Raw genomic sequence first — 23,343 nt, forward strand, 5'->3', positions numbered from 1 at the left:
CCCTAGCCTCAGTCATGCAGGTTATGTTTTGGTTGTTTCATTTTAGCACTTTGGTGTCAGTTGTTTATGGTTAATAATGACTGTGTAATAAGGGTTAGTGGTTGTTTGCAGTTAGTTGTTGAATGTTGGGTGTTAGATTTAGTTGTTTGGTGTTGCCTGTTCTTAGCTGGTTTTATGCTTGTAGGCAGCTATGATTAATTGGCATCTCTTGTTTAACAATGTAACTCAAAATTCTGGCTAATCTTGATTGGCTATCCCCAAACTCACCCCTGCTAATCTCACTACTGGTTGGCCAGGAGGTGATGTGTTCCCTGAGCTTCCTAGTGTCAGAGTCCTGGGAGCATTGGGAGATCTCGCCCTCTTCCTTACGGATCTCATTGACCAGCTGCATGCGGCAGCGGGTGAAGTCCTCAAAGGAGATCTTGCCTCGCTCGTCTGCTCCCAGCTGGTCCATGATCTCTGCCACAGACCCCTCCATGTTTAGCTGTCTACACACCATCAGCAGGTCATTCCTAACAGGAGACAGGGAGAGAAGGAGGTTTTTAGGAAGATGGAAAAGTTGCAGGAGAGAGGGAAGGAGATACAGGCAAGAGGAAAAGTATGGTGATAAGCAAAGAAACCGGGAGAAATAAGGAGGGACATGGTGAAGGAGAGGCAGAGAGAAAAAAAGAGGGAGAGGCAGAGGTAAAAGGAGAGAGAGAGAGAGAGAGAGAGAGAGAGAGAGAGAGGGGGGAGAGGAGGGGAGAAGGACAGGAAGATAACCGTTTTCAATTGAAGAGTGGTGTACAAGTTGCAGCACCAAGTTGAATTGCTGATACGTTAGCCAGGGCAGCAGCCTGAGGAATTGTCTTCACTTCTCAAAAGAATGAAAATAAACAAATATTAGGACAGGTTTGGAGGGGGAAAAATAGGTTTCCTATATGAAGTGGAAAGGCATACAATTACAGCAAAAGATATTCCCCTATTCATGGAAATTGAACATTATGCCCCTCCAGCTGTAGTTATTCAGCACAATGGATATCTTATTCGTCAGTTTCATGTCTAACAGCTGGAATGCATGGAGAATATAGCCAAAGCATACATTTTCACAGAACTGGTTCCATGAATCATCTTTGATGCCTTACAGGGGAAACCAATCCATTTAGCAGTGTGTTCTATGCCACAAATATACATAAAAACATGCATCTCAAATGACTAAGCAAACCATGGGCTTTTCTGTAACAAAAGAGAGGGCTGAAAAAGATGTGTTTGAGTTTAATCAAAAGTAACCAATGCTCTTAAGCTCTCCTTAAGAGCATTGTTTTGCATGGTTTAATTTTGCTCACCGCTCTCTCTGCTTGTGTATAGCCTGAAGCATGCCTACTTTACTGCCAAGAAATAACATTCAACACTTCAGAGTTCATGAGCATTTTATAATTACAGACCACCACTATGATTATAACTCATATCGCTGTGTAAACTGTAACTTAATAACACCATAACTCACACTCACAAGAATATGATAGGACAGGAATAGGCCTAGATTCCCTATTCCGAGGTATGGACAAATGTTTAGGTTCTCTGTGCTCAGGAGTCTTCTCCGTGATCTTGCCTGGCTCATGCCACTTTTCTGCAGCCTGCACATGAAATGAAAAAGGTCTTTGGATGCTGCATCAAATCCAGTTGCTGTGATCTAAGTTGGAGTGTTGGTGTTTATTTACACTATGCAGTAGCCCTCCTCAATGAGCATGTGTGAAAGCAGTTCTGACTCAGTGCATAAGTTTTTAGAACATAGGCAATGTCCATACATTTTTTTTTGCAACAAGCTACAAACTGAATGGTTATGATTATGATATTGGTCACATAATAGGAAGTATGTTATTGGCCAACAGTTTCTTCTAGTCTGGAGTTAGTAACGTTATATGAGTATGATTGTCTGGAGACTAGCTTTTAGTTAGCTAGCTACATTCTTAGTTTCAACTAAATACACTGTTGCAACATTTTCATTGTCAAATTACATTTTGAGTTGCTTTCAAAAACTCAAGCCAACACTTCCATGGCATGCAGATGTTTTTCGATAGTTTGCCCTTGCCAGTTATCGAGACTGGGCATGGTTCGATGTCTTCGAATCAAAATCCGAGGACTTGTTCGCTACGGAAGTCACTGGCAATTTGCTCACATTACAAAACTAACTAAACAAGTGATCATATTTCCAGATCGTATATACATGTCTGAAAAAATCTGTTTATTTGCATTCGGTAGCCTTCAATTCTAACCCCACCGTGTCGTTGATAAAATAGACTTACCTGTTGATGTATCCATCACCGTCACCGTCGCAAGTCTGAAACAACCGCCTCATCCTCTCCTCTTCGCCGGTGCTAGATGTGTCACTACTGCCGCTACTCACACTCACCTCCACCGCCGCCATGATCTTCCCTGAATACCGTAACTAGTGTGCTAAGCTACTACCCCTCCAAGTATTCATTCTCAACGAAGTAACTGCCTCATCATCACACTTCCCGACATCGGATTGAATAGAATCAAATATAAACTTCGGTTTAATTCACATCTGCAAAAAGGAAGGTGCAGCACGTGCCGTAAAAGTTAACCCCAAAAGTCGCGAATAGGGAGGCGTTAAAAAGCTTTGGGTAAACTGCTGTGGAGTGAGTGTCGACCGAAACTCAGTGGGACATATGTGAAACTAGCCACAATAAGGATTAGCCACAATAGCGGAATTTGCGGTTCGCCTTCAAAATAAAACTCCCTAATTGAAAGATGAAAATGGATGCAAATAGTGCAATTATGACATATTTGAATGAGTTAATACTATATAAATTAAACAAAAAACAATAATGAGTTAATTTGACAAACAAATCTGTAGAAATCTCACTATGGATGTATTCAACTTCAGAATTGCATTGGGGGCATACTTATATTTCACTGTGCAGCCTTACTTATGGATTGAAATGGCGTATCAGTCTACTCAGTGACACCCACAGAACACAACTGTGAAGAGTTACACAAATATTAGCGTCCTAGCTCTTATTACGGGACTTTAACTGTGGGAAATCACTTCCCCAGGCAGCCTATTGTGCGTAATGACATTCATATTTCACTGTACAGCCTTGTCTATGGATTGTGGATCAAAGAAATGGGGTATCAGTCTACACAGTGACACCCACAGAAAACAGCTGTGGAGAGTTTACACAAATACTAGCATCGTAGCTCTTGTTACAGAACACTGAAATCCATGTGAAATGAGCCACATTAAGCCTACAAGTCAACCTACTATGTGTATTGGACATTCATTTTCTCTGTAAATCAAATCCAATTTTATTGGTCACATACACATGGTTAGCAGATGTTAATGCGAGTGTAGCGAAATGCTTGTGCTTCTAGTTCCGACAACACAGTAATATCTAACAAGTAATCTAACAAATTCACAACTACCTTATACACACAAATGTAAGGGATGTACATGTAAATATATGGATGAGCGATGGCCGTGCGGCATAGGCAAGATGCAGTAGATGGTATAGATCAGTATATACATATGAGATGAGTGATGTAGGATATGTAAACAATATTAAAGTGGCGTTATTTAAAGTGACTAGTGATACCTTTATTAAGTCCATTAATTAAAGTGGCCTGAGATTTGAGTCTGTATGTTGACAGCAGCCTCTCTATGTTAGTGATGGCTGTTTAAAAGTCTGATGGCCTTGAGATAGAAGCTGTTTTTCAGTCTCTCGGTCCCAGCTTTGATGCACCTGTACTGACTTTTCCTTCTGGATGATAGCGGGGTGAACAGGCAGTGGCTCGGGTGGTTGTTGTCCTTGATGATCTTTTTGGCCTTCCTGTGACATCGGGTGCTGTTGGTGTCATGGAGGGCAGGTAGTTTGCCCCCGGTGATGTGTTGTGTAGATCGGACTACCCTTTGGAGAGCCTTGCAGTTGAGGGCGGTGCAGTTGTCATACCAGGCGGCGATACAGCCCGACAGGATGCTCTCGATTGTGCATCTGTAAAAGTTTGCGAGTGTTTTAGATGACAACCCAAATCTGTACAGCCTTACCTATGGATTGTGGATCAATAAAATGTGGTATCAGTCTACTCAGTGACACCCACAGAACACAAAGACACTAATATTTGTGTAAACTCTTTATAGTTGTGTCCTGTGGGTGTCACTGAGTAGACTGCTAGCCAATTTCATTGATCTACAATCCATAGGCAAGGTTTCACACAAGTATGCCCCAATACAATTCTGAATTTTTATTTTACCTTTATTTAACTAGGCAAGTCAGTTAAGAACAAGTTCTTATTTTCAATGACGGCCTAGGAACAGTGGGTTAACTGCCTGTTCAGGGGCAGAACGACAGGTTTGTACCTTGTCAGCTCGGGGATTTGAATTTGCAACCTTTCGGTTACTAGTCCAATGCTCTAACCACTAGGCTACCCTGCCGCCCCTGCTGCCCCAATTTGAATATAGTAACAGTGCAATTACTAAAGATTTTTACTTTTTTTGTCAAATTAACTCATTATTTTCTTTTGTTGAATTTATATAACATTCTAACCTTGTTGAGCATTATATAGTCCAAATATGGCACGATTACAGTATTTGTATCCATTTACATCACTTTCAATGGGAACATTTATTTAGAAGGCAAACCAAAAATCCCACTAATGTGGTGAATCCTTATTGTAGCTAGCTTTACATAGATCTCAGTGGGTGAGTGCGTAAAAGGGCTGGATTTTCAACAGTCTAGCAGAGAAAGGCACTTTATATTAAGACATGGGATATTGTCCTGGGCAGCATGAAAACTGTGTGAGTATGCACAAGGACTGCACATTTGTATTTGATATTTAAATATAGAAAATTGATTCTATGGGTTTAAACCAACATTGATAGCCGAGATATTATGTTAAACAGAGGCTCCTCAATAAAGTTCACCACATGTTGTTGCAAAATAACAAAGCACTTCATTGATGAAACATGAATACCTGAAGTAATAAGTAATAATGTATGTTGGCTGTGAGCTATTTACAGCAAGGGTTCTCAAAGTGGGGACCACTACTCTAGGGGCCACGGCCAAATCTCAAAATATAATTTTTTTAATAATAATTTTTTTTAAACAATTGTACATAATTTGTTTAAATTAATATTTCTAAAAACAACAGATAAAACAAATGTTCGCCAAGGGATCCCCAGAATAAGTTTAAAGTGTGGAAAACAATAAAATGTCATATTATTAATCTACAATTGATGTTCTTAACCCTGAGTAACATGTGCCTGGGAGGCTCACAGGGATATCGATATCCACAGTACTCCACCAATTATACATTTTGCAACTCAATACTTCTTGTATTCCCCAAAAATGGTCTATCTGCCTCATGGAAAATTGTGTAGAATTGCAGGATATAAGCGTCAAAGCTGCAACAACAAAAATTCTCTATGCCCCATGACAAAATGTGTAGAATTAGATTTAAGTAATTTAGCAGACACTCTAATCCAGAGGTACTTACAGCAGCAATTAGGGTTAAATGCCATGCTGAAAGGCACATCAACAGATTTTTCACCTAGTCGGCTAAGGGGATTCGATCCAGTGACTTTTTGTTTACTGGCCCAACGCTCTTATCTGGTAGGCTACCTGCTGTGGTTAAAATTAAGTAGAGAATTGGGCCTTTAAAGTGTTCCTTCCCAGGGCCGAGACGTGGTTTTACCAGCCAAGCACTGCCAAAGTCATTGTATGCTATTTTTTTTTATGTCACTCAAGTTGTGTTCTGATTATGAGGGGGTCTCGGATGAATTTGCTATCACAAAAGGGGTCCAGATGTAGTTGGTTGATGGGAGGATGGATCTTTCCCCCTGTTGTACTCTACTCTGCCTTTCACTGACCACTCAGCTCCTGGTTTTACTGCTGAAAGTCTACTGACAAGGTAGTGAGCCTGGGTGTCTGCGTGACTTTGCATTTAGCCCACTGAGCTGACTCCTAGGCACCTTCTGTTCAAGGCATCACATCTCAGACAAGGTCCCACCACGTAGTTCACCAAACAACCTCTGCTTTCATTCTTCCACCTCATACATTTGTGCTGTGACTCAGATCAGACAGATTATGTCTACATCAACAATTGCTAGTATTTAAGCAAGGTTAAAGGGCAATTCCGGCAATTTTCAACCTCATATTCATTATCTCCACCACCAAACCAGTGTATAAACATGTGAAAATAGCATGTTTCTATGATCTGTGGTTAAAAAGATATGAAGGAAGGTCCTAAAAAATAATTCTGTGACATCACAGGGTAGGATTAAAAAGTAAAACAAACCTGCAATGAGTTTCTAGCTCCACACGTCACTGCGAATCTCATAGTGTTTGAAAACCACTGTTATTCAAATGTTTAAACTTTTGATGATGTCATCGAGTCTAACTTTTTAACTTAATATTATTGTAGAAATGTGCAGTTTTCACATAAGACTGGTATTATGCTGGAGATAATAAAAATGAGGTTGAAAAGTGGTGGAAGTGGCCTTTAAAGTGGGATGAGTGTGGTGGAGAGAAGCTATTTCTTAGCACAATTGATTCTCCACACATTTTTAAAAAACCAAGTAGACATAACTTTAGGGATGTTTTTCCACATGCTCAGGGTTTTGACATCAATTGACAGTAAAAGCTTCTTTACAGATTTCTTATGGTTTCAATTAATACAAAAATAACACCTCATGACAGTGTACACTCAAGTATTCTGCTGTTAGAAAAGGTATAATCAACAGTATGCCTACAGCATATGTCCAGGAGGGGGAGCCCTTATCTAAATTTTAAAAGGATATAATAGGATAAGCCAGAAGAGCAGGGAATGAAGGAAGGGGTGGTTGTATACCTTTTACACAATTTCACACTTGAGTCCTCTGGGAAACACTGACCAAAACGTGGGGATCTATCGTGTCACAAATGGGTAGCATTTGTTACGCCACCTATTCAGTACTATCTAAACCTTTCAGATCAACACATGAGCTTAGAAGTAGGGGGCACTCTTTTCACGCAACTTCAACATTAAGTGATTTTCGTAGCAGGTTAGGAGAGGCTTTTCGCTAAACCCAACTCTTTTCATAACCGTAACCTCAATCTGTATCATATAACCTGCTACGCTCATTCTCCCAACCTGCTGCATACGTTCTCCTAACCTGCTACGAAAAAATAACTTAAGTTATCGAAATGGCGTGAGAAGTTTTTCCCTTGTACGTAGGGGTTGCTTCTGGCATTGACAGTGACATAATACAGTTTACGGACGAGACAAGTCTAAGCTTGTTCTAAATTCATAACTGGAACGTTTTACAGACGAAGTAGTGGAAGCAAAACTTACTGGGACGCACCCCTAGTGTGTCTGTGACGTTTCATCAATGCAGTGTTTGCGAACGTCTGCAGGCGCACGAGCGGGAATCTGACGTAACAAAAGGTATTACCTAGCTAGTTACACGTTACTTACAATTAAAACATTATGAGATGCGTCTATAATTGACTCAATAATGGATAAAGCTCAATGACACGTTTGTTATATCTCTGTAGCTATAACTATATTAACTGGCTAACAAGCTAGCCAGCTTGTTTTTTGCTTGAAGCTAGTGGCTAGCTAATTTATCTAGTTATATTTCTGAGATACTAGGTGCTGTAGTTCGCTAACGTCAGCTAAATTAACACAATTGTCACGAGCTATTTTACCTATAAATAGTAAGCTACATGGCTCGGGTGATGGCTACCTAACCGTTTGCAACTACTTTATATGTATACCTTTATTGAGCAACTTTTCGGTTACTGACTCAATACTCTTACCACTAGGCTACCTTCCGCCCCCTTGTGAATAGCTCCAGATGAGAGCCATAAGTAGCCAGCATTGAATCTTTGTCAGCATCATAGTAGTTCTAGGGTCGTTCCACCTCAAAAAACTCAAGAAAGAAGATTTCGACATCTCAGATTGTCTCTGAAATCGTTTCTGTAATTAGAAACAAATAAGGTAATTCCGGCAAAAGTATTTTGTTGAAAGACAATTTGAACTAAATTAAGCTAGTAGTTTGCACCCAAATTAGCCATTTCAATGTACAGGATTCATATACTGTAGCTAATATTAAATAAATATAGTACCCAACATCCAATTTGGACCACACCTTTTCTTAACATTGATGAAGACACGAGGATGCCAAATAAATGGTCAAAAGCAACTCACAGATTCCCCAAACCCCACACTAAGCCCACACCAAAGTCCAGTATACATTATCAGTTTTCTGTCTGACAAGTTGTGAGAAGTGGCGGCTAGCAGTATATTTTTCATTATACAATGTAATGTATTTTCATTCAATTTGATGATGGTTATTTACCCCTGTTCAGAGAAATTAGTCATTGTTTACTGTTACATGCACAAAATAATACAATTATTGAGGATAGTCAGATTAATGTAATAGTTTTGATTAAATCGTTTACCTGCTTTGCAAGAAGAACAATTTCCCTAATAATTCTGTTTACATGGACATATCTGAAATCAGGCTACCTGATGGGACCAATCAAAATCAAAATTCTACTACAGCGACCATGTTCGTTTTGGAAATCCTTTTTGATTCGGACATATAACATTTGTATGTGAAAACTACTTCTAAAATCCATATCTTCAGTTGTTCCGAAACTCACTTCACTTGCGCTAGAGGGAGGCACACACAGCTGGATCTAGCACATGGGCCAGATAGTTTTAACTATGTTTTGAGGCTATACAGTGTTTGTTTACATTTACTTTGTTTACATACATTGGAGTAAAACTGGGCCAGATAGTTTTAACTATGTTTTGAGGCTATAAAGTGTTTGTTTACATTTACTTTGTTTACATACATTGGAGTAAAACAAGCTTATATTTTGGTTTTGATGGGGTACGACAGTTGAACTAAGCACATGAAGTAAGTTAAATTCTTTAAAAATAATTTGGTACATACACTGCTCAAAAACATAAAGGGAACACTTAAACAACACAATGTAACTCCAAGTCAATCACACTTCTGTGAAATCAAACTGTCCACTTAGGAAGCAACACTGATTGACAATAAATTTCACATGCTGTTGTGCAAATGGAATAGACAACAGGTGGAAATTATAGGCAATTAGCAAGACACCCCCAATAAAGGAGTGGTTCTGCAGGTGGTGACCACAGACCACTTCTCAGTTCCTATGCTTCCTGGCTGATGTTTTGGTCACTTTTGAATGCTGGCGGTGATTTCACTCTAGTGGTAGCATGAGACTGAGTCTACAACCCACACAAGTGGCTCAGGTAGTGCAGCTCATCCAGGATGGCACATCAATGCGAGATGTGGCAAGGTTTGCTGTGTCTGTCAGCATAGTGTCCAGAGCATGGAGGCGCTACCAGGAGACAGGCCAGTACATCAGGAGATGTGGAGGAGGCTGTAGGAGGGCAACAACCCAGCAGCAGGACCGCTACCTACCTGTGCAAGGAGGAGCAGGAGGAGCACTGCCAGAGCCCTGCAAAATTACCTCCAGCAGGCCACAAATGTGCATGTGTCTGCTCAAACGGTCAGAAACAGACACCATGAGGGTGGTATGAAGGCCCGACGTCCACAGGTGGGGGTTGTGCTTAGAACCCAACACCGTGCAGGATGTTTGGCATTTGCCAGAGAACACCAAGATTGGCAAATTCACCACTGGCGCCCTGTGCTCTTCACAGATGAAAGCAGGTTCACACTGAGCACATGTGACAGTCTGGAGACGCCGTGGAGAACGTTCTGCTGCCTGCAACATCCTCCAGCATGACCGGTTTGGCGGTGGGTCAGTCATGGTGTGGGGTGGCATTTCTTTGGGGGGCCGCACAGCCCTCCATGTGCTCGACAGAGGTAGCCTGACTGCCATTAGGTACCGAGATGAGATCCTCAGACCCCTTGTGAGACCAGATGCTGGTGCGGTTGGCCCTGGGTTCCTCCTAATGCAAGACAATGCTAGACCTCATGTGGCTGGAGTGTGTCAGCGGTTCCTGCAAGAGGAAGGCATTGATGCTATGGACTGGACCGCCCGTTCCCCAGACCTGAATCCAATTGAGCACATCTGGGACAACATGTCTCGTTCCATCCACCAACGCCACGTTGCCCCACAGACTGTCCAGGAGTTGGCGGATGCTTTAGTCCAGGTCTGGGAGGAGATCCCTCAGGAGACCATCCGCCACCTCATCAGGAGCATGCCCAGGTGTTGTAGGGAGGTCATACAGGCACGTGGAGGCCACACACACTACTGAGCCTCATTTTGACTTGTTTTAAGGACATAACATCAAAGTTGGATCAGCCTGTAGTGTGGTTTTCCACTTTAATTTTGAGTGTGACTCCAAATCCAGACCTCCATGGGTTGATAAATTTGATTTCCATTGATCATTTTTGTGTGATTTTGTTGTCAGCACATTCAACTATGTAAAGAAAAAAGTATTTAATAAGAATATTTCATTCATTCAGATCTAGAATGTGTTATTTTAGTGTTCCCTTTATTTTTTTGAGCAGTGTATAATTAATTTATAAGCCCAAAATGTATGTAGCAACTGCAGATTGCTCATTTTTATATTTGCTCAAATACATCTCAAAGAAAATCATATGAAAACAAAAAACAGCATTGAGGACTACTCATTCCTCATTTAATTCTTTGACTTTCTTTTCTTTCTTCAGTGCATCTTCTATTACAGGGGTTCCCAAACTTTTTTACTCGGGGGGGGGCCTTCCCACATTTCACATCCTGCGCCCACACGCCATGTCCATTTCTATGGGCACCAGCACTGTTCATGACACAAACTGTTCACACCCCTCTTGTTAGTGCAGAATATGTTGCAGTATTAACGCTAATTTTCTTTCAATTCTATACTATGTCTAATGTGTATTACTGTGATAAAAAAATGTAAAAAAATATCAATGGGCCAAAAAACCTAATTAAAATCATGTTAGCTGACATGGACTAGTTGATCATGTATGCAATGACTAACATGACGCACTACCCAAAGCCTGACTTGAGTTCCTTTAAAAAAAGATATGTATATATGTGTATATATATATTTCTATATACACACACAGTACCAGTCAAAAGTTTGGACACACCTACTCATTCAAGGGGTTTTCTTTATTTGTACTATTTTCTACATTGTAGAATAATAGTGAAGACATTAAAACAATGAAATAACACATATGGAATCATGTAGTAACCAAAAAAGTGTTAAACAAATCAAAATATATTTTATATCTGAGATTCTTCAAAGTAGCCACCCTTTGCTTGATGACAGCTTTGCACACTCTTGGCATTCTCTCAACCAGCTTCATGAGGAATGCTTTTCCAACAGTCTTGAAGGAGTTCCCACATATGCTGAGCACTTGTTAGCTGATTTTCCTTCACTCTGCGGTCCAACTCGTCCCAAACCATCTCATTTGGGTTGAGGTCGGGCGATTGTGGAGGCTAGGTCATATGATGCAGCACTCCATCACTCTCTAAGTGCAAACCAGATGGAATGCTGTATCGCTGCAGAATGCTGTGGTAGCCATGCTGGTTAAGTGTGCCTTCAATCAGTTCTAAATAAATCACAGACAGTGTCACCAGCAAAGCACCATCACACCTCCATCCATGCGTCACGGTGGGAACCACACATGCGGAGATCATCCGTTCACCTACTCTGCGACTCACAAAGAGACGCCAGTTGGAACCAAAAATCTCAAATTTGGACTCATCAGACGAAAGGACAGATTTCTATGTCCATTGCTCGTGTTTCTTGGCCCAAGCAAGTCTCTTCTTTTTATTAATGGTTTCTTTGCAGCAATTCAACCATGAAGGCCTGATTCATGCAGTCTCCTCTGAACAGTTGATGTTGAGATGTGTCTGTTACTTGAACTCTGTGAAGCATTTATTTGGGCTGCAATCTGAGGTGCAGTTAACTCTAATGAACTCATCCTCTGCAGCAGAGGTAACTCTGGTTCTTCCTTTCCTGTGGCGGTCGTCATGAGAGCCAGTTTCATCATAGCGCTTGATGGTTTTTAGGACTGCACTTGAAGAAACTTGAAATGTTCTTGAAATATTCCGGATTGATTGACCTACATGTCTTAAAGTAATGATGGACTGTCATTTCTCTTTACTTATTTGAGCTGTTCTTGCCATAATATGGACTTGGTCTTTTACCAAATAGGCCTATCTTCTGTATACCACCCCTACCTTGTCACCACACAACTGATTAGCTAAAACGCATTAAGAAGGAAAGAAATTCCACAAATGAACTTTTAACAAGGCACACCTGTTAATTGAAATGCATTCCAGGTGACTACCTCATGAAGCTGGTTGAGAGAATGCCAAGAGTGTGCAAAGCTGTCATCAAGCAAAGGGTGGCTACTTTGAAGAATCTCAAATATAAAATATATTTTGATTTGTTTAAGCATTTGATTTTCTAGTTTGCTGCTATGATGGTGAGTACTGGATTGGAATTGCAGATGCTGTGGATGATGGAAGCATGGACGTAAATGTGAAATTCATGCATCCAAGTTATCCAGCAAGGTAATTTTCTTGGCGAAACAGAGTGGACACGTTATGTACCAAAAACAAGCATCATCTGCCTGGCTACCCAAACTCCTTGCTTCGGCCAAATGCTACGCCAGGCCCACGGACGTTACTTTCTTTTCCATAATGAGCCTGGATCTGAGTACCTCCCAGACTATTTCTAGAACGCAAACACATTCTAACCGTTCTGATTGGTCTCAGAAATCGATGGGTTGGGCTAGAGACAGAACACACATGGGTAAAGCGGTATTTAGAAAAATGTTAATTGGCTTTGATCCTCTGATTTGTTGGAGATTATCCAATAGTTGATGACTTTTTTTTGTACAACGCCCCTTGTTCCCCTTGTCACCACAAACGACTTCAACGATGGAAGTCTGACTGAAGTATGTAGCGAACAGAGCACCAGAATAATTCCGTTTGAGTCGTCTGGGAAATCAGCTGCACCATTAAAATGCTCTGCATGGTCAATCCGACGTCTGACGAGGTCATACAGCATTTACTGTAATGCAGACTTTCATACAGGGCTTTCATACTTATTGCGCTTAGCAGAGCAGAGCTATTGTGAAGAAAGTTGTCAAGGAATTGAGTTTGTGTTTCATACAGGAGGTTCCGCCCCGGCCTACCGTCAACTGTTCCTAGGCCGTCATTGAAAATAAGAATTTGTTCTTATTAACTGACTTGCCTAGTTAAATAAAGGTAAAATAAATATAAACAAATTATGTCAATGCGGAGTTATATGGAGCCCTCCGCATTGTTAGTAAATTTGAGAGGTGCACAGCGATGCGGTACGGAGCTTGATTTTGCCTCTGCATGCCTCCAGAGGCTCCTCAATTACATCACACCCTCCAAACGAAGCCTCCGACCACATTTTCGGATCAAGCATAAATTGGCTATAAGGCACCAACCACTGCAATCTTTTGGGATGTAGCAACATCACTGCAATAGAAGATGCACTGAAGAAAGTGAAAGTATGAAATGAGGAATGAGAAGTCCTCAATGCTGTTATTTGTTTTCTTATGATTTTTATTTGAGATGTGTTTGGGCAAATAAAATGTTCTAACTTGAATTCTTCCCCCACGTTTATAAATCATTATAATTTGAAGGTTCTGTCTTGAATGAACATTGAGGGGGAGGGAGATTCATCACACTTTTTTCAACAAAGAGCAGGAACAGCACTGTCTAGTGGTTAATTCCTGGTAATATCAGGTTGTATGATGGTGCATTAACTTCAATGACTAATTTCTCTGAACAGGGGAAAATAACCATCACCACATTTACTGAGAATACATTACATCACAGGTGGTTGGTGGCACCGTAATTGGGGAGAACAGGCTCATAGTAATGGCTGGAACGGAATAAATGGGATGGTAGCAAACATATGGTTTGCATGTGTTTGATACCATTACATTCACTCCATTATAGCCATTATTATGAGTCATCCTCCCCTCAGCACCCTTCTGTACATAACCTAGTATGAAGAAACAATACTTCTAGCCGCAGCTTCGTACTACTCGTCAGACATCGTGAACGATACTGTTTACTGGCCGTTGGGGTGGGCATGGTGTGGGGAGTCCGTAGGTTGCTTTTGACAATTTCTTTGGATTCCTCATGTCTAACTCATTGGTAGCATGAAGTTTGGTCCAAATCGGATTTTAGGTACTATATTAGTTTTAAATTATGTGAATCAATTTAGGTGCAATCAATTAGCTTAAATTCTCTGAGATCAAATTATATTTTAACAAAATAATTTTAAAGGAATGCCAATCTTTCTGCAGAAACCATTTCAGAACATTCTGAGATGGTTGGTGTCATGGCTTCCTGAAATGACACTCTACCCTTTGTCTCTAGTTAGTTCAAGTAACATGTGACAGTCATCTAGAGAGATTGCAATGTATTGTTGTAAAGTAGGTTGCTCATTAGCTACATTTGATGAACTCTTCAGTTCTACAGTGCATCATGTCACGTCACAGTACTGCCTCCCACAAGCCTGCCATGGGCCACTCCAAACACTCTGATAGTGGAGGGCCCAGGGGCAAAGGGCTGAAAGACATACGCATCCATGAAGAAGTTAAGATTGCTGTGAACATCTCCCTTGATAGGTTTCAGTACAGTGAGCAAAAAGGTAAGAGAAAATGGTCCTTCTACTCATGCTGATGAATTGATGATTCATGGAGAAATGTGTATAATATTATGCATTATACATATATTTTTTATATTTTTTTTTACAGAGATTGAGTTTCCTTCCTCCCTGTCCAGTACTGAGAGGGCCTTCACCCATCGCATTGCGCAGTCCCTGGGATATATCTCTAAAAGCAGAGGGTGAGCTATCCAAATTGATATGAGGGATATCAGAGCCCATAGCCGGGTTGGTTGTTTAGCAACAAAACCGACTTGTGCGCAACTATGGGGCTTAACAGACGAGGTTGTCTTAAATTGTTGACAACATGTAAACGAAGGAGTGGCTTCGTAAGAAGCATTTCAAGGTCCTGGAGTGGCCTAGCCAGTCTCCAGATCTCAACCCCATAGAAAATCTTTGGAGGGAGTTGAAAGTCCGTGTTGCCCAGCAACAGCCCCAAAACATCACTGCTCTAGAGGAGATCTGCATGAAGGAATGGGCCAAAATACCAGCAACAGTGTGTGAAAACCTTGTGAAGACTTACAGAAAACGTTTGACCTCTGTCATTGCCAACAAAGGGTATATAACAAAGTATTGAGATAAACTTTTGTTATTGACCAAATACTTATTTTCCACCATAATTTGCAAATAAATTCATTAAAAATCCTACAATGTGATTTTCTGGATTTTTTTTCTCATTTTGTCTGTCATAGTTGAGGTGTACCTATGATGAAAATTACAGGCCTCTCTCATATTTTTAAGTGGGAGAACTTGCACAATTGGTGGCTGACTAAATACTTTTTTGCCACACTGTACACAATCCATGTCTCAATTGTCATAAAGGCTTAAAAATCTGTTAACCTGTCTCCTCCCCTTCATCTACATTGATTGAATTGGATTTAACAAGTGACATCAATAAGGGATAATAGCTTTCACCTGGATTCACCTTGTCAGTCTATGTTATGGAAAGAGCATGTTTTATACACTGTGTTCAAGCGGAACTTGAGTAGAACAGTATGTGTATCCCTCCCCGACATTGTAGCGTAAGTTCTAACTCCCTAAAAGCCTCCCTCAGGTTTACTAGTGTGCTGTGCTTCAAGCCTAATAGCCTATTTCATTCATTTTCAGAAAAGGATCGAGCTGAAGGAAGGATGGCTCAGACACGGCCCAGTCCATCATGACTTTCAACCTTTCCCACAATTCCAAGCATGTGGTGCGTAGCTTGCTGCAGAGGTTCCCCATCACCAACAAGGAGTGCACAGACCTACTGCCTCACACTGAGAGAGGCCTGTCTGTGGCCATGGAGGCTGGTGAGTGGTAGTTACATCTCAGGGTTAATAATGCATGGATATCAATGGGAGACGTTGCCAAACTTTAGGTTTGTAATGTCAATATACTAATGAATAAACTATCAAGGTGTTAACAATATGTATTGACAATACAAAGTATAAACATTCCTCTGCCCCTCTTTTTTTTCTCCACCAGAGAGTAGCCGTGACAAGAACAGGACCAGCGGGCGGCTCAACAATGGCATCCCCCAGGTGTCCAAGAGGAGGGGCCCGTCTGAGCTAGACTTCTTCCGCCGCTCGCTGCCTGTGTACGAGCACCAGGAGGAGATCGTCCAGGTCATCAAAGACACACCCGTGTGGTCCTAGTGGTGGGGGAGACCGGCTCGGGGAAAACTACACAGGTGAGGGGGAGAAACGTTTTTCGTCACTGTCCAAATATGGGATTGTGCTGTTCTTATGCTCTACAAAGGTTTTGCATTGGTATGATAAAGGTATTACATTTGTAAGTTCCTGATCAGTTAGAAAGTAATTGGGAAGTGTTTTGCCATTCCAGATCCCACAGTTCCTTCTGGACGACTGCAGCCGAAATGGGATCGCCTGTCGTATCTTCTGCACACAGCCCCGGCGTCTGGCTGCCATCGCTGTGGCGGAGCGGGTTGCAGCAGAGAGATGGGAGAGCATCGGTCAGACCATCGGCTACCAGATCCGCCTGGAGAGCAGGTAGGAGAGAGCGAGGGAGGAAGGGAGGCACTAACTCTGTCTACGTTCACTGGGCTACTGTGCGGAAATTAATGAAATTTCATCACTAAGCTAAGGACCCTGGGACTAAACACCTCCCTCTGCAACTGGATCCTGGATTTCCTGATGGACCGCCCCCAGGTGGGAAGGATAGGCAACAACACATCTGCCACACTGATCCTCAACACCGGGGCCCCTCGGGTGCGTGCTTACTCCCCTCCTGTACTCCCTGTTCACTCACTACTGCGTGGCCAAGCACAACAACACCAAGTTTGCTGACGACATAACAGTGGTCAAATATGTAGGCCTTATCACCGACAACAATGAGGAGGACAGTGAGGAGGTCAGAGACAGTGAGGAGGTCAGAGACCTGGCAGTGTGATGCCAGGACAACAACCACTCCCTCAATGTGAGCAAGACCAAGGAGATGATTGTGGACTACAGGAAAAGGAGGGCCGGACAGGCCCGTATGAACACAAACGGGGCTGTAATGGAATGGGTCGAGAGTTTCAAAACAGTTGTGAAGAGGGCACGACAACACCTTTTCCCCCTCAGGAGACTGAAAAGATTTCGCATGGGTCCCCAGATCCTCAAAACGTTCTACAGCTGCAACATCGAGAGCATTCTGATCGGTTGTTTATTATCTATGCATAGTCACTTTACCCCTGTACAAATTACCTCGACTAAGCTGAACCTCCACACATTGACTCGGTACCGGTACCCCCTCTATATAGCGTCGTTATTGTTATGTAATCTTATTGTGTTCATTTTTGTTAGATTTTTTACTTTAGTTTATTTCGCAAATATTTTCTTAACTCTATTTCTTGAACTGCATTGTTGGATGAGGGCTTGTAAGTAAGCATTTCATGGTAAGGTTTACACCTGTTGTGTTTGGCGCATGTGACAAATGAAATTTGATTTGTTTGTCCCCTCAGAGTTTCTCCTAAGACGCTGCTCACCTTCTGCACCAGCGGAGTCCTGCTGAGAACACTGATGGCTGGAGACGCCACAATGTCCACTTTTACTCATGTCATTGTGGTAGTTCACAGCTATAGTTCACAGCTTTTACTGTATGAATGCACATCAAAATGAGTTCATTGTGTCAGGACGAGGTTCACGAGCGGGACAGCCTGAGTGACTTCCTGCGGATCAAGATGAGGGACATGCTCCATGTTCCTCCGCTACTTCAGCTCCTGTCCCGTCATCCACAGTAAGTCAACCCCGTCTGTTTGGATAGGCCACATACAGAGACGAGAGTACAGAAATCACTACAGAATCACCTAATATACTCATCTGAAATTGGGACTGGGATTCATCAATGAAACCGTTACCTGCAAAAGCCAGGTAATTGCAGGGAAAGACCTCTGTATGGACGAGGCTAGTGCTTGTCTTGACTGGTCCTGCAAGCACTGATTTGTTAAATGAAATTAATAAATGGGAAAGTAAGAATACTTTTTTGATCTAGTCAAAGGAAGACCATTTGAGGTGAAGCAACTCTTCCTGGAAGATATCTTGAGGACAACAGGTTATGCAAACAAAGACATGATGAAATACAAAAAGGAAATTCAGAGGGGTAACTACCAACCTTCTCTCAATCCTGGTTTGCTTGATTTCCATTTTGATTTCTGAACACTGTTTTGGACTCATGTCCAATGTCTCCCAACTGAACAAGTGCATGTGTGTGTCATCCCTGGCAGTGGAGAAGCAGCAGACGTCCCTGACAGAGTGGTGTAAGGTCCAGGAGGGCGGCTCCCGCCAGGAGCCCCAGAGGGAGAAGACCTCAGCCTCCTGTGTCCTCCAGCAGAACGACCTGCTGGATGATGGAGGGGACAGTGTCTTCAACCAGCTGGTGAGAACAACAGTTAGTTTGGGTTGGATATGGGGGCCATGCTCATTTCTCAATATCCTAGTTTTCTATTTTATTTTCTCCCAGTTGCTTCAGTTATTTTCAGTATGTACTCTGAATGGGCTGAAGAGATGCCACTAATTATTTTTGGATTATTCACTGATTGGTGAACTCAATCATGAGGAGCAATGTCACAGGGGATATTATTTCCTGGTTCTTAGTAAGTGGCACTGGGTTTGCTATCAGTTTGATACAGGATGTGTTGTTTCAGAATGAGAAAGATGTGGCGTCATTGGACCCGTGGCTGCTGAAGGAGATGGATGCCTGCATCTCAGACATCTTCCTCAACCAGGACGCTGATGCCTTCATCCAGCTCTTCAATCTCATTCTTAGTGAGAACGTCAGCGGTAAGGTTTTGTATGCGTCCTTAACTATGTGCCCCAGTTTACTCTTGTATCTCTATTTCATTTGTGTATGAAATAATGACACCAACATAATCAAAAAAGTAAATAAAAAAATGTAAATACATTTTTTTTTAATGTAATCCCAAGAGTTGAGAGTAATATTCCCAGTAGTTCCAAGCCTGATATGTCCTCCTCCTTCTGCTTCTCAGTGGACTACATGCACAGTGAGGCAAGCGCCACTCCCCTCATGGTGGCAGCAGGTCGAGGCTTCCTTAGTCAGATTGAGCAGCTGCTTAGTATGGGAGCCAGCATCAGAATAAAGGCCTCCAATGGCTGGTAAGGGTCTGAAATATTGATCAGTATTTGGTTTGTTTCAGGACAGCACTGGACTGGGCCAAGCACTTCCAGCAGGCAGAGGTGGTGGACCTACTAGAATCCTACCTGTAAGAGCACCATTTATCACTGTATCATTGTTATGAATGGCTCTATGTGAAAACCCTGCCTTTGTTTGAGGATGATAACAGAAATACTCCCTTCCTTGGTAGCTCATCCCTGGAGGCGGGGAAGCTGGACGAGTGGTCCCTGGTGCAGGCAGCCACCACAGAGACGAGCCCGGAGGACCAGGATCTGCTCAAGGAATACCACCACAGCTTTGACGACGAGCAGGTGGACCTGGACCTCATCATGCACCTGCTGCAAAACATCTGCACCAGCTCTGAGGAAGGTGAGAGATTGAAAAAGTCTAGTGACTACTTGATAGTCTTGTGTGGTGACTACTTGATGAGTGTTATCTAACGACTACTTGATAGTCTTATCTAGTGACTACTGAATGGTATTGTATTTTTAAACTTTTCTAATTGTTTGGCGCAAAGTCGAGAGCTTGGTGTTCTAAGGTTCTTTCTGCAAAAAGATAATTCTGAGCTAATTGGCTTTAAAGTTCCAAACCCTCATTGTTTTGAATGGTGTCAGCAATTTTCATCTTCTATTCTATTGAACTTAACAACATGAATTGGGGTATTTAGAGTACTATATAGGTGGAGAACATTGGACAGAACAAGGAAATGACAAAAATGTAGATAGATCCTTTTTAAAATGTTTTATTTTTTATTTTATTTTTAGTAGACTGTAACATGTCATTTTGGTGCCTCTCAGGGCTATGCGCAGATGATGTCGGTCATCAGACAGGGGCACTGTCAGGACTGGGGCTCCACAGGGTTGGGGGGGTTCTTCAGTGTGGAGTGGACCCGGAAAGAGAGCCTGCCCTTCCAGTATGCCCAGCAGCTGCTCAACCCCTGGAACGACAACAAGAAAGTGCAGATCAGCAGAAATGGACAGGTGGGTTACCTAACATCAATACAGTCAGAACAACTCCACAGACTAGAACCAATATAGACAACCGAACAAAGAGAGATGTTATGCTGCTAATATGGTGAAAATGTCTTCACAGACTGCAGCTATTATCTCCCTCACTAACTTTAAGCACGAGGTGTCAGAGCAGCTCACAGATCCCTGCACCTGTACATAGCCCATCTGTAAACAGCCCATCTATCTACCTCATCTCCATGCTTTATTTATCTTGCTCCTTTGTACCCCAGTATCTCTACTTGCACATTCATCTTCTGCCGATCTACCATTCCAGTGATTAATTGCTATATTGTAATTACTTCGCCACCATGGCCTATTTATTGCCTTACCTCCCTTATCTTACATCATTTGCACTCACTGTATATAGACTTTTGTTTTATTTTGTTCTGCTGTATTATTGACTCTGTTTTGTTTATTCCATGTGTAACTCTGTGTTGTTGTATGTGTCGAATTGCTATGCTTTATCTTGGCCAGATCGCAGTTGCAAATGAGAACTTGTTCTCAACTAGCCTACCTGGTTAAATAAAGGTGTAATAAATAAATACAAATAAATATTATGGTCAAAACTCCCCCACAATCTACTGTTAAGAGAACTTGCCAGCTTGTTGTCCTAAAAAAATGAAATGATTTAGCATTTTCTTCCTTGTTGCCATTTCTATGAAGTCCTGTGTGGCTCAGTTGTTAGCGCATGGTGCTTGCAAAGCCAGAGTTGTGGGTTCAATTCCCAGTATGAAAATGTGTGTAATCATTATGGTAAGTTGCTCAGGATAAGAGCATCTGCTAAATTACAAAAAATGTTTATGGGATGTGTGCTGAAAATAAGGTCTGAATTTAACAAAGGCTTAGGGGATCTTATACGTTTTGTTCTATGAGATATCAGTCCGTTAACATGAACTTTATGAATTATTAAGCCTTTATGTTATTGTTTTCATTACTCAAAATGCTTCAAAATTCACAGATAGTGATGTTAGCTGATTGAGATTATTTCATAGAACAAAACGTATTTTAGGAGATCCTCCTAAGCCTGTGTTTACCACAGACCATATTTTCAGCGTTTATCCAAAAATCCTACAAAAAAAAACATTCATTTCCCCATAGGCTTTGGCCAACGAGCCATGGCTGAGTTCTCCCCCATTAGTGCCTACAACAATGCTTCATTACTATTTTACTCTATATTGTCAAGATGACCCCACCGACAAACAGCATTCAATGTACAAAGACTAATTAAACAAACATACCAAAATGGCTTACATTTAAGATTTCAAATGAGATGACTTGTTTATTTCTTGGGGACCATGCAGAACACATACTGTATATTGCTAGTTTGCTACATACACTATATGACCAAAAGTATGTGGACACCTGCTCGTCGAACATCTCAGTCCAAAATCAAGGAGTTGGTCCCCCTTTGCTGCTATAACAGCCTCCACTCTTCTGGGAAGGCTTTCCACTAGATGTTGGAACATTGCTGCGGGGACTTGCTTCCATTCAGCCACAAGAGCATTAGTGAGGTCGGGCACTGATGTTGGGAGATTAGGCCTGGCTCGCAGTCAGCATTCCAATTCATCCCAAAGGTGTTCGATGGTGTGAGGTTAGGGCTCTGTGCAGGCCAGTCAAGTTCTTCCACACCGATCTCGACAAACCATTTCTGTATGGACCTCACTTTGTGCACGGGGGCATTGTCATGATGAAATTATATCTCTTATCTCTCACTGGTTCATGTAGGAGTTGGAGCCTCAGCCTGGGGGCCAGCTGCTGCTGTGGGAGAGACTGTCAGGGAAACCACAGCAGCTACCACAGCAACACGAGGTACAACAGGCCCCATCTTTTTCATCAGATAACCACAGGTTACACACAACGTGACTCCAGAAATATAATTTGCAGTGTTTAAGGAAATCAGACAAAATAACTCCCTCTTGGACAGACCCATTTCTTAATTTAAAATGCACTAAACTATTGTTTAATTTTACACAGCCTTGGCCTGTTCTTTTGCTATGCCCATTTGATTTAAAAATAATTAAATACTATTACCAGTTGGCAATGTGGTCATTAAATGTATTTTCTCCCTCTTTACCTATGAGAGATTGCACTGCTTGGACTGACCTTGAGGTCCTCACCATTTGACTTGGCTATGTAGTATTATAACAGATCGAAGAAAGTATTATAACAGATCGAGGGCTAGTTTTGTTCCTGAATGTGTTTTGAACCACTTCCTTAGCCACTTCTTTGTCAGTGATCCTCAACCAGTTACACAATGTGCTTTCTATTTGGCGTTTTTTTCAGTAACTGGGGTTCATGTTCAGCTTTTCAGATGCAATATTGTTATTATGTTCATGTTCAAGAATGTCTGAGTGCAGAAAGATGTGTTTACATGAAGTGATCTCACAAGAGAAGCTCTGTTCTGTTTGTTTTAATAATCTGGACAATACAGTTTATAAGGAGACTGACATCTACCCTAACTCACAGTGAAGTATATGGGACTATGGAAGAGAGGAAGTGTACAGTGAAATGTAATGATTGGGAGTATTAGTGAGGAATAGTGTCCCGTATGTCTTTTCAATGCTTCTCACAGCACATACGGTGCACTCAGAAAGTATTCAGACCCCTTGACCTTTTCCACATTTTGTTACATTACAGCCTTATTCTAAAATGGATTATATTGTTTTTTGCCTCATCAATCTACACACAGTAAGTATTTAGACCCTTTACTCAGTATTTTGTTGAAGCACCTTTACAGCCTTGAGTCTTCTTGGGTATGACGCTTGGCACACCTGTATTTGGGGAGTTTCTCCCATTCTCAGTAGGTCCTCTCAAGCTCTGTCAGGTTGGATGGGGAGCGTCGCTGCACAGCTATTTTCAGGTCTCTCCAGAGATGTTTGCTCGGGTTCAAGTCCGGGCTCTGGCTGGGCCACTCAAGGACATTCAGAGACATGTCCCGAAGCCACTCCTGCATTGTCTTGGCTGTGTGCGTAGGATCATTGTCCTGTTGGAAGGTGAACTTTCACCTCAGTCTGAGGTCCTGAGCAGGTTTTTATCAAGGATTTCTCTGTACTTTGCT

General features: G+C 41.8%; 1 protein-coding gene and 1 pseudogene across 4 annotated transcripts in view; one reads left to right on the forward strand and one right to left on the reverse strand.

Annotated features, from left to right (window-relative positions):
- LOC112219349 (colorectal mutant cancer protein) overlaps nucleotides 1-2,661 on the reverse strand; it is a 119,053-nt gene extending 116,392 nt beyond the window's left edge. For 2 of the 4 annotated variants that reach the window (XM_024380513.2, XM_024380512.2), the window contains exons 1-2: nucleotides 2,286-2,661; nucleotides 268-512 (exon numbers count right to left, since the gene is read on the reverse strand). In XM_024380513.2, the coding sequence (XP_024236281.1) occupies nucleotides 268-512; nucleotides 2,286-2,407 (367 nt within the window). In that variant the 5' untranslated portion in view covers nucleotides 2,408-2,661. Of the gene's footprint in view, nucleotides 1-267; nucleotides 513-1,492; nucleotides 1,617-2,285 lie in introns of all 4 variants that reach the window. The other 2 variants (XM_042302304.1, XM_024380514.2) reach the window with 2 other exon arrangements.
- Nucleotides 2,662-7,344: 4,683 nt separating this feature from the next.
- Nucleotides 7,345-22,956, forward strand: LOC112219839 (annotated as a pseudogene).
- Nucleotides 22,957-23,343: the final 387 nt, after the last annotated feature.

The sequence above is a fragment of the Oncorhynchus tshawytscha genome, linkage group LG20 (genome assembly GCF_018296145.1).
Source record: "Oncorhynchus tshawytscha isolate Ot180627B linkage group LG20, Otsh_v2.0, whole genome shotgun sequence".
NCBI lineage: Eukaryota > Metazoa > Chordata > Actinopteri > Salmoniformes > Salmonidae > Oncorhynchus > Oncorhynchus tshawytscha.